We start from the raw sequence: 12257 nt of genomic DNA on the forward strand, positions 1-12257 counted from the left end.
CTTCTCAGCCGAGCCATGGATTCTTAAGCCATGCCTCTACCCCTTTCTGTTTATTATTTTTAGGATAAGACCCTATGTTTTTGTCCAGGCTAACCTAGACCTTGATCCTATATATACTTCCTACATCTGAAATGACAGGTGTGCACTACCCTGCTATTGGTTGAGATAGGATCTCAGAAGTTTCTGCTCAGGCTGGTTGTGAACCACAATCCTCTCAATCTTGACTCCTAAGTAGCTGGGATTAGATGTAAGCCACCATACCTGGCTCTACTCTTCACCTCAGCTTGAATCCTGATTCCTAGTGAACTGTCTCCCTGCCTTCTACCAACACGAGCAGGTGCTGCTGCACCTCCAATATGGCTCATTGTTTCTTCCACCCTTTCCCACCTGCAGAAAGTATGTCCTCTTGCTCTCCAAGACACAGAGCACACTTGGTTGTAGGCCAAGGTGCTGAAGAGAAAAGCAGCAGCTCCCTCTGAAGCTGAGCAGTCAGACTCGCAGCAGCACTGTGACTTGCTACTTCAACGTTCACTTAGTAGTTCTCATGTTTACAAAGGGAAGGTTTCTATGTGGGGCTTGCAGGGGTGGAGGAAGCACGGTGAAGGCAGCAGGCTGACACGGGCTGTGAGGGCAGGGCTGGGGGCCTTATCACCTTGGAATTTCCTGAGTGCCATGCCAGCTCTTGTGTGCTCAGTACATTTTTGCTGAATGAGATCCTGAACCAAGACTCCCTGCCTTGACACTGGTGAGAGTACCCTGCAGCAGCTGTGCAGCAAGCTACATGCAACACTCTCTCTACACCCTCTAACTCAACCCTGCCATAATCTTCGCCACCACCAGCTCCAAACTCACTCAAACCTCCAAAACCTCCAAGCTTTCCAAAACCAGGCCAGCAAGTCTACTTCCTATGTTACCTAAGCGTAAACTATTCTCTTCCTTTGTCCTTGCAGATGTTATCACTGGGCAGAATTGCAGGGCAGTGACGCCCGAGAAGGCCAAGGTTCACCCAGGTGCTTATGACCCAAGAAAACACAGAAAGCCAGGTCTTTGTAGCTGCAGCAGCTTACGATCAGGTTGGTATGAGTGCCTTCTCCGTCCCTTGGCCTGGGCTAGAGGGCAGTTTCTGCCTTGGATTACATTCCCCTTCTCAGGCCAGCTTGTTTCTGGGAAGACTCTGGTCGTACAGGTGGGTCATACAGGTCGTACAGGGCTCCGTGCCCTGAGCATACCTGTGCCACTGGTATAGGTGGGTGGCCGTTAGCTTCCTAAGGCTGAAACCCCCTAACCACTCTGGCATATTGTGTCTGCCCAAACTTAGGCTGTACCTTGAGCCTAGCCCTCAATGCTGAAGACTGTTTCTGCCCCTTGAGGCTGTCTGGAGCCCAATTGCTGAAGACTGTTTCTGCCCCTTGAGGCTGTCTGGAGCCCAGTGAAATGAACATGAGGCTGTCCATGGTGACTACCAGGCAAGTTGGAAGGACCTCAGGGTGTAACAGCTTTGACTCTGGCATGAAACTGGCTGTGCTAAGCACTGACAGAATTCCAAAGGGCAGACCAGCCTTTTCTCCTCCATCCTGGCCACTACCCTTTACTTTGTCTTTGGATCTGCCAGCTCAAGGTAACTCACATAAACAGAATTAGACAGTATCTGTCCTCCTGTGACAGGCTGGCTTCAATCTACATGATGTATGAAAGCTTCCACCAAGCTGCAGCTGCCAAACTCTCAGGAGGTTCTGCTCACACGTACAAACCCTAAGCTTTCTTTCCATTAGGGCGCATGCTATATCCTGTTTGCCCATCCATAGGGAACAGCTGGGTAGTGTGCACGTACTGGCCACCATGAACACAGGGGTGCAAGAATCTAATGATGGCCTGCTCTCCCTTCTTTGGGAACAGCTCCACAAGTGAACTGCTTAATCATATAACAATTCTATTTTGCTTTTTTGAGGAATGATGATTGTTTTAAAAATGTTACTATTGAGGGGAAAATTGGGAGAGAGGAAAGGGGTGACACTGTCCAAAAAGAAATGTGCTCTTTACCTGACTTAGGAAACTATAATATCTCTGTATATCACCTTAATAATAACAATTTTAAAAATTTATCAAAAAAGAAAAAAAATGTTACTATTGACCACTGTCTCCACTGGTCGGTACACTGAAGTTAGAAGTAGCTATAGGGTCAGGCACTGGTGTTTCATACCTGTAATTCTAGCTATTCAGGAGGCTGAGATTTGAATCATCGTTCACAGCCAGTCATCCCCATACTGCCAAAGGAAGCTGGGGTGGGCGTGGGTGAGGGGGCAGGAATGAGAGCTGATGCTCAGACTTTTGGAGCAAACAGCTCCCAGAAAAACTTAAGAGGAGCCACAGAAAGTACATTTCCACATTGCTTAATTCTGGGAGTTGGTTCATATAATCTTCCCCCACCACAAAGTTTGCAAGTCCATCACATATAAGTTTGAAGACTTACTCTAAGTACCTGGATATTATGTAAATTTAAATCCAAGGTCTAAAAGTGTTGAAGGGAAATTTTGTTTTTGTTTTGTCGGTTGTGAAGCCTGAACTCTGGGCCTGGGCGTTGTCCCACGGCTCTTCAGCTCAAGGCTAGCGCTCTATCACTTAGGCCACAGTGCCACTGTCAGCTTTTTCTGCTTATGTGGTGCTGAGGAATCAAACGCTGGGCCGCATGCATGCAAGGCAAACACTCTACCACTGAGCCACCTTCCCAGCCCTGGAGGTTTTTTTGTTTGTTTGTTTGTTTTGTTTTGGTTATTTGGTTGTGGGGCTTGAACTCTTGGCAAGGTGCTGTCCCTGAGCTCTTCAGCTCCAGGGGAGTGCTCTACCACTTGAGCTACAGAGTCATTTCTGTTTTTCTGGTGGTTAACCGGAGATAAGAGGCTATGGACTTTCCTGCCAGGGCGGGCTTTGAACTGCGATCCTCAGATCTCAGCCTCTTAAGTAAAAGCCCATCAGTATTAAATGTGGAAATATACAGGACAATGAATCACCACAGAGTTGTCAGCTAATACAATTACCAAAGGGGCTGTGTAAACACAAAGCTCTTTAGATGAAGGTCCACCAGCAAGCAGTCCAAAATACACCAGCTCTATCTATCCAAAACACCTGAACCGAAACCTTAAGGGCTTCTAGTTGAGTGCCTACTAAAATCTTACCAGGTCGCAGAATTCAAACACCAGAAGATAGGGGATTGCTTCTACACATTGTCCAGCACACTGAAGAACATTTGGATGCTGAAGAATACTAGCAAAAAGAGAAATTACAGCAATGTTCATCAAGAAGCACACTATGAAAATTGTTCAAATAATAATTCAAATTTTAGCATTTGCAATGATTTAAATATAGCACGATAGATGAGTGAACTGACTCATTCCTAGCTACTTAAGAGGCAGAGATTAGGAGGATTGAGGTTTAAGACCAACCTGGGCAAAAAGTTCATAAGCATGTCATCCCAGATACAGTAAGAAGCATAAATAGGTCCAGACGAGCCCCAGCAAAAAGCCAAGACCTTATCTCAAAAATAATTAGAGCCCAAATGGCTGGAGGCATGGCTCAAGTGGCTGAGTGACTGCCTAGCAAGCATGAAGCCCTGAAGCTCCTGTGTATCCACCCAACCCCCTCTAATTATACTTAACAGATAAAAGACTTAGCTATGATTAAATAATCCAAAGGCATTTTAGCTGAGTATTTTCACAAGTTCTACCAAAAAAAGTTTCATAAAAATGTAAGAATCTTTAAATTTAAGTTTAATAGTATTTTGAGGCAGCATTTAAAAGAAGAGAGCTGGGCACCAGTGGCTCACACCTGTAATCCTAGCTACTAAGGAGGCTGAGATATGAGAATCATGGTTCAAAGCAAGCCTAGGCAGGAAAGTCCGTGAGACTCTTATCTTCAATAAACCACCAAGTGTCACTGTTGCTCAAGTGGTAGAGCACTAGCCTTGAGCTGAAGAGCTGAGGGACAGTGCCCAGGCCCAGAGTTCAAGACTCATGACCAACAATAAATAAATAAATAAATGAGGAGAGGCAGGACTGGGAATGTGGCTTAGTGGTGGAGTGCTTGCCTCTAGCATGCATGAAGCCATAGGTTCGATTCCTCAGTAACATAAACAGAAAAAGCCAGAAGTGACGCTGTGGCTCAAGTGGTAGAATGTTAGCCTTGAACAAAAGCAGCTCAGGGACAGTGACCAGGCCCAATGTTAGCCTTGAACAAAAGCAGCTCAGGGACAGTGACCAGGCCCTGAGTTCAACCCCAGGACTGGCAAAAAAAAAAAAAAAGAAAAGAGAAATTTATAAGACAAACACACAAATCAAGTAAGTGTATCAATCTAGATAGTATAAATAACTCAGTTTCTCAAAATTGTTTCAGTTACTGTAGTTCTTCAGTTTTGTAATAACTATTTTTTCCCTTTCTTTTGTTAAAAAAATAATTTGCACATTGTCTTTACACTGAGAACATGCTAACCTTCCCTGTATTATTCTGATTTTTAGCATAAACACTACCACACCAAGGTTTAAAATTATACTTCGATTTTTATATGAAATGAAGCAGCCTGTCAATCATAGACAAATCTCCCAATTAATGAATATGGTCATGAACATGGTATAGCTCTCCACTTACTAAGATCTTTGATTTTCTTCAGCAGCTTTTTGTAGTTTTCAGCATCCATGTCCTGGACATGTACCTAAATGTTTATTTTTTTCACTGTTGAGCAAGTATAAATTTTATTGTTTTCAATTTGGGTTTATGCATACTCATTGTTAATTTACAGGATTAATAGTAATTTAAAAAATTATGGTCGGAAGTGGCGCTGTAGTTCAAGCGGTAGAGCGCTTGCCTTGAGCTGAAGAGTACAAGGACAGCGCCCAAGCCCAGAGTTCAAGCCCCACGACCGACAAAAAAAAAAAATTATGGTGCTTGGGGTTGAATCCAGGACTTCATGTATGTACGCTAGGCAAGCACCTGACCACAGAACTATACTCCCAACTCAAACTGACTTGTATGTTCATCTTGTACCTTGCAACCTTGCTAAACTCACTTGTTTCTTCTATGAGACTTTTTGTTGATTCTTTAGGACTTTCTGCATAAAACTTCATGTATTGTAAAGGATACTTTTCTCCCTTTCTGATCTGCATGCCTTCATTTTCTCCCCAGCATCCAAGTTCTGTCATGGGCACTGAGGTAAAAGGCACCAGTGAGGGTGCTTATCATGTTTCTGTAGGACTTCCTCAGCAAGTTGGAGTTGTATTTTTTGTTCTGTTGTTAGTGCTCTCAGATTTCTTCCTACATCATTTCTTTTGCATTGAGAAAATTTGTCCTTCTTTTCCTTCATCTCCCCCCCCCCCCCCCCCCCTCCACCCTCTCTCCTTGCTCTCTTTGTGAGACGCATAGCCCAGTATGGCTATGTTTCCCAGTGCTGGGATTACAGGAGTTTGTCATCAAAGCTGGTTCAGGAGTATCTAAACTGGCTGGTAATATACTTTCTTAGCTTTCTTTTGTCTGAGCCACCAGTGCCCGGCTCTGAGGGTTATTTTTTTCTGAATATATAATTTTACAGTTTTTTGGGGGCACTGGTGGCTCATGCCTATAATCCTAGCTAGTCAGGAGGCTGAGATCTGAGGATGGTAGTTCAAAGCCAGCCAGGGCAGAAAAGTCCCCAATTATCTCCAATTAACCACTTAAAAACTGGAAGTAGTACTTTGGCTCAAAGTGGCAAAGCACTAGCCTTGAGCCAAATAGCTCAGGGACAACACTCAGGACCCAAGTTTGAGCCCCACAACCAGATTTTTAACAGTTTTTATTATTTGAAAACTGTTGCTCCATTTCCTCCTGCCCCCAAGGTTTCCCATAAGGAATCTACCAGTACTTGGAGCTGTTTTTACCTGTAGGGAAGGTGGCCTTCCTCTTTTTGCTTTCAAAAGTTTTTGTTTTGTCTTCAGTTTATAAAGTTTGGGTCCTATTGGGACTTGCTCAATTTTATGAACAAAATTTTTGTTTTCAGCCCTCATTTCTTTGAAATCTGTATCTCCTTTCATTCTGGCCTGTTTATGACAAGTGAGCTACTTCCCAATGTCCCTCTGGCTTATCGTACTTTTCTTTCTGAAGTCTACTTTCTTCCTGTTGTTTTCTTTTTTTTGGGAGGGGGGGGGGTCCGGTTGTGGGGCCTGAACTCTGGGCCTGGGCACTGTCCCTCAGCTCTTCAGCTCAAGGCTAGCGCTCTACCATTTGAGCCACAGCACCACTTCCGGCTTTTTTCTTTTTGTTTATGTGGTGCTGAGGAATCGAACCCAGGGCCTCAGGCATGCAAGGCAAGCACTCTACCACTGAGTAATCTTCCCAGCCCCTTCCTGTTGTTTTCAACTTCACCAATTTTTCTGCCTCTAAATTCTGGCCCACTGAATTTTTACTTTCAGTTATTGATTTCCAGCTCTGAAATGTCCAAATATGTCTTCTCTGTATCCTGCTTGGCTCTGTGAGACTTCACATTTTCCTGCCATTTCCAGTGTGCAGTGCATGCTGGGAGGGATTTGTGATGGCTGCTGAAACTCTTGCCCGGGAATTCTCACTCCACTCATCTCAGTGCTGCTGTCTGCTATCTTTTCAAGTCAGGTCACCCAGATCTCAGAATGAGAAATGATTTTCAACTGAAATGTGGCATTCGGGGTCTGGTAAGACTCTGGATTTCATTTAGTCATGGATAATACAGGCAGAAATCACTGAGTAGTTTTAAATACTTGATTTTCAAAAGACCACAGGGTATTTGTAGAACATACAAAAAGGCTTACTTACTAGTAAGGTTCTCCATTTTTCAAGAAAGTATCTTGTTCCTTTGGGCTTGCACTGGCCTTCAACTCCTTCACGATGACTCTTGCTACACTGGTACCAGTGTAAACCTCTCCGAGAAGGACCTAGAAACAGAGCATGGCTTTTTATCAACATGGTGAGGAAACAGAACACAGGAAAACAAGTGAAGCAACAAGATGGCCTTTTGTTCCTTTATACACTAACTCACAGAACGCTTAGAAACCTCCAGTCTGCCAAGTGCTGGTGGCTCACACCTATAAATCCTAGCTACTCAGGGGGCTGAGATCTGAGGATCGCAGTTCAAAGCCAGTCCAGGCTGGAAGGTTCATAAGACTCTTATCTCCAATTAACCATCAGAAAACCAGAAGTGGTACTGTGGCTCAAGTTGTAGAGCACTCGCCTTGAGCTGAAAAGCTCAGGGATAGTGTCCAAACACCACACATACACGCACGCACGCACGCAGAAACCTACAGTGGGCAGCTTTACATGCTTGTAAATCCCAGCATTCAGGACTTGGAGACAGAATTGAAAATTCCAGACCAGCCTGGACTGTACAGCCTGGGAAGCAGAAAGAGGATATGGAAGGAACACAGGAAGGAAGGTGGGGAAGGGGAGATTCAAATACTTTTCAATGAAAGAGCCATTTTAAACTGTTAGCTAGATATTTACAACATTCATACATTTTAAAGTACTCTATCTTTTCTATTGTAAGATTAATTGCAATCTCATAGAAAAAAACCATGACACTACAGAAAAGCAATTTAGTAAGTTCAACTGGAAGGTAACTCAAAATGATTGTCAGTGCGTTAGCTAAGTTGTTCATCTGTGGCATGCCTGAGAAAAGAAGCTGACTAATTATCAAGGGAAACAAAAACAATGTTTCAACAGTATCAGGTTTGTAATTTCTACCAAAGCTTGAGTCAAAAACACAGGAAAAACATGCATTGAAATGAAAAGGATACCAGATGACAGTGAGCTCTGTCATTTAACTAGGGTTTTACTTCAATAAGAGAATGATCAACTTCCTTCTGGAATACTTTAGCATTCATAGAAAAGTAGTTCCATTTCAATGCTCCAGAACTCAGTGTGTATCAGGCATGTAAGGACAGAAAGCTGAAGGGAAATCCTGATAACTAAGGAAGTCATGTTCAGTGTTGCAATTAACCAGCATGACAACAAAACCTAAGATGTCAACTTCCAAAGTAAGGAGGACTAAAAGAGGGTGGTCCACCTGGACCTCCTGCCTCCATCTCCACCATCAGTATGGTTGGTGCTGGACACCTGTAAGGACCATTCACATCATATCTTGACCTCTCAAGTAGTTTTGGCTGTTGTCTGACCAACTTTCCTGCAGCCTCAGCAATCACTTTGACGGGTGTGGATGAGCTAATCATTTCCTTCCACTCCAAGCCCCAAGTCTTGCTTCCCCTCTAGCACTACGCAGAGTCCATCTTCATCCACCTCAATGAAGACTCTACTAGACTCCATCTGCCTTCCAAAGCCATTACTGGTACCCCTTTCCCACTGGGCTTCCTTACTCCTGGCCCTCACAGTCCTGGTCTGTCCTCTGCCCTATTACCTAAGCCAAACCCTAGGGCCAGCCAACGACACACCAGGAGGAGGAAGACCATTTGTCACAGTGACTGCTCTCAGCCCTCCAACTCCCTAGCTGATCCACCTTCCTGGGCACTTTCAGGCTTTCTCCTGTTTAAACTTTCAATAGATCTTTCCACTGCTTCTGTCAAGGGAGGAGCTGGTCTCCTGTCCACTGAGAGCACCAGGCAGGACTTCCTCATTTACCACACCCACAGCAATGTGCCTGTGCTCAAGCACATGCATACATGCACGCAAACACACATATACCTGCCTCTGCCCAGCTTCTGCCCGTTTCTCGAGAGACCACCTCTGTGCCACAAAGATTCAGCTCTTTCAAGGCCCTTCTCTCCTCTACCCCATCTAAGCCTGTCCTCCATACCAACAGGAAACTGCTTCTCACCCTGCAGCAAGGGGCATACCCAAAGGCTCTCCTGAACTACCCTCTGGATACCCCAACATAGCTACTACTTCAATCCTCTGCTCCTTTTGCAGATGAAACTGAGAGGTGTCTAGAGGCAATGCCTCTTCTCAAACCCATTCCTGCGCACTGCTGCCCCAGACACCTCCCCTCCAGGACAACAAGGAACTCATACTGCTGATGCCTAGTTCTCCCACTCCTCCATCCTCCTCTCTGTAAGCCAGCACTGTTTAAACTGATCCTCTTGTAGTCTTTCTCCACCGGTTCCCGCCTCACAGTTAACCTCAGTCTCCCCTGCTCCCCTAGTGGTGCCAGCCTTCAGCAGCAGAGCCACAGGCACCTTCCACCAATTTTCTTTTATTTGTATGTTTTATTTTTGTCGGTTGTGGGGCTTGAACTCAGGGCCTGAGTGCTGTCCCTGAGTTATTTTGCTCAAAGCTACTGCTCTACCACTTTGAGCCATGGTGCCACTTCTGGTTTTTGAGTGGTTAACTAGAGATAAGACTCACAGGAACCCTTCCTCCCCGGCTGGCTTCAAACTGCAATTCCCAGATCTCAGACTCCTGAGTAGCTACAATCCTAGGTGTGAGCCACGGGTGTCCAGCTTTGCCTCTCTCTTCTTTATTATGAAATTCCTCACAATTTCCCCTACATGTACTGCTTGCTTGCTTTCTCTTTCAGTTATTGCCTGTCTTGGGGCTTAAACTTGGGGCCCAAGCACTGACCCTGAACTTCTTTTGCTCAAAGCTAGCATGTTGCCATTTGAGCCACAGCACCATGTCTGGCCTTTACTGTTTGTGTGGTTTTGAGGAATCGAATCCAAGGCTTCATGCAAACTAGGCAAGCACTCTACCACTAAGCCACAATCCAGCCCCACTTACTGCTTTAACGCATCTACACATACTAGCTTCTCCCAGGTTCCCATGTGCACCCTGGAACCTACCTGTTGACTCTGGCTTTGCATTTCTAGCCTCCTGGCTGATCCTACCATATAGACATGCAGCAGTCACCTTATTCTCACTTAGCCCAGGAATTCCAGCCTGTCTCTTGCGTCTTCTTCCATTCTTCCAGTTAGCCCCAAAACAGGCACACTGGCTGCCCCTTTCCCCTAGATTCCACATCTGTTCCCAATCTGATTCATACCTTCCCCTCCTGCCCTCCTTCCCTCTCTCCTAGCAACCTCACCACCTCCCGTTCTACACTTCAGCATCCAGCCTGTCTGGCTCTCCACAGCTCAGGCACTGGCACTCCGGGTAAACAGGTGATGTCACCCATCTCTCAGCCACCACAGCCACCACAGACTGTATATGCACCCAACATCAGTACCTACAGTTCTAAAGTGGTTGAGGCACTAAAAGGAGTAAGAACAGGGAGAAAACAGAGAACAAGAAAATAACAGAACTTCAGGACAAAAGGCTTTTTTTTTTTTTTAAAGATTTCTAGCCCACTTCTCTTCCTTCTGTCCTCAGAAGTTAAGTTTCTGAAGTGTGGTGTGTGGTGTGCTTGTATGGAATCTTAGCTACTGGAAAGTCTTGAGAAAGGAAGATTGCAGTTCAAGGCCAGCCCACTCAGAAAAGTTCAAGAAACTCCTTTCTCACTTATAGCTGGGCATAGTGGTACATGCCTATCATCCCAAACTACATGGGAGACTGAAATCAGGGATGCCAGGCCTAACTGGGCAGAAAAACCTGTGAGACTGCATCTCCATTAAAGGGACTCTGAATGTGGTGGCACATGGTGATTCCAGCAGATTAGGAATCAGGTGCGTGTCAGGTGGGAAGTGAAACACTATCTTAAAAGTAACCAGTGCCAAGAACCAGTGGCTCATACCTGTAATCTTACTCAGGAGGCTGAGATCTGAGGATTGCTATTCAAAGACAGCCCAGGCAGAAAAGTGTGTGAGACTCTTATCTCCAATGAATCAGAAAAAAGCTGGAGGTGATACTGTAGTTCAAGCTACCCTTGAGCAAAAGAGCTTAGGGACAGCACCCAGATCCAGAGTTCAAGGCCAGGACCAGCCAAAAAACAAAAACAAAACCAACACAGTGAAAAACAGGGCTGGAGGCATGGCTCAACAGTACCTTGCCAGACAAGCAAGCACAAGACACTGAATTCGAACTCCAAGTACTACCAAACCAAAATAAGGCAAAAAAAAGGCTCTGAGTTGAGTGACAGAACAGTTGGCTAACCATGTATTAGGCCCGAGTTCAACCCCCAATGCTGAGGAGGGAAATCAAATATTTTTGCTCAGATGTGAATACTGATGTCCCCTCAAAACACTGTTGACATCACCAGACATCAAATCAGCCAAGTGTACCTTCATCTTGGATGTCTCAGGCTCTAGAACTGTAGTTTCACAGGCTACTCAGTTCATGGTATTTCCTACAGTAGCGTGAAGGGACCAAGACATCTTTGTGAAGTGGTGATGCTCACAGTCCTGCACAGTGGCAATGTAGTGTGGAACAAAACTTATTACCGTGTGTAGAAAAGATGAACTGTCACGTGACATGGTCTCCCTTAAAGTTCTGAGCTATACAATCATAAGGAAAAAATTGAAGTGAAGAACTTTTTACCTTTCCAAACCAGCCACTTCCAATTTCCTGAATGTAATTTAGGCTGTGGCGGGCAACTTGTGACTTTAAACCTTCTGTAAAAAAAAAAAGAAAAAAAGAAAAAAAAGAGAAATAATTAATAAGGATAAGGCTTAACTAAAATAAAATAAAACAAGTACTAAATATATAGTCTCTGAATTACAAATGCTGAAATTAATGCTGTTTTAGCTAAAGGCAGAAACAAACACATGAAGCACTCTCTAGAATGAATAATAGTAGTAATAATAACAATGGCTGAATAGTCCCAAGCTTGTTTTTTCTGGTCTAGTAGTTCTTGTATGAGGATCCCAGCAAGTGGACCTATACAGATACAATGACAGTTCCAGATGAAGAGTGAGGAAAAAAATAGATGAACATTCAATGGCTAAGCCAGGTGATGGTGGCTCATGCCTGTAATCCTAGCTACTCAGGAGGCTGAGACCTGAGAAGCTTGGCTTCAAGCCAGCCCAGGGAAGAAGGTCCATAAGACTTTTATCTTCAATTAAATAGCAAAAGCCAGAAGTGGAGCTGTGGCTCAAGTGATAGAGCACCAGCCTTGAATAAAAAAGCTAAGAGACAGTGCCCAGGCCCTAAGTACCAGCATGGGGGGGAGGCGCAGGGGGGAGAATGACATTTGGTTAGAAAAAGGCCCAGCTCTACTACTAGAATTACATATCCAAATTGATCAGTAAACTCCAAGCAACGTTAAACTCACAGAGATCCTCAAAGATACATTATAACCAAACACACACAACCAGAGAATCTTGTCAGTAGGTAGACAGAAGTGACACATCATGAACATGGGATCCTAAATAAGACTACTCCTCAGA

The 12257-nt window shown here is 44.6% G+C and overlaps 1 protein-coding gene across 2 annotated transcripts in view; it reads right to left on the reverse strand.

Moving 5' to 3' along the window:
- Lmtk2 (lemur tyrosine kinase 2) overlaps positions 1–12257 on the reverse strand; it is an 82264-nt gene that overhangs the window by 32852 nt on the left and 37155 nt on the right. For both annotated transcript variants that reach the window (XR_006148473.1, XM_042687000.1), the window contains exons 4-6: positions 11410–11483; positions 6808–6926; positions 3174–3261 (exon numbers count right to left, since the gene is read on the reverse strand). Coding sequence is in view for 1 of the 2 variants with exons in the window: in XM_042687000.1 (XP_042542934.1) it covers positions 3174–3261; positions 6808–6926; positions 11410–11483 (281 nt within the window). In the remaining variant the exon portion in view is untranslated. The remainder of the gene's footprint in view (positions 1–3173; positions 3262–6807; positions 6927–11409; positions 11484–12257) is intronic.

This window comes from Dipodomys spectabilis, unplaced genomic scaffold (genome assembly GCF_019054845.1).
Source record: "Dipodomys spectabilis isolate Male_0828 unplaced genomic scaffold, ASM1905484v1 ptg000098l, whole genome shotgun sequence".
Lineage (NCBI taxonomy): Eukaryota > Metazoa > Chordata > Mammalia > Rodentia > Heteromyidae > Dipodomys > Dipodomys spectabilis.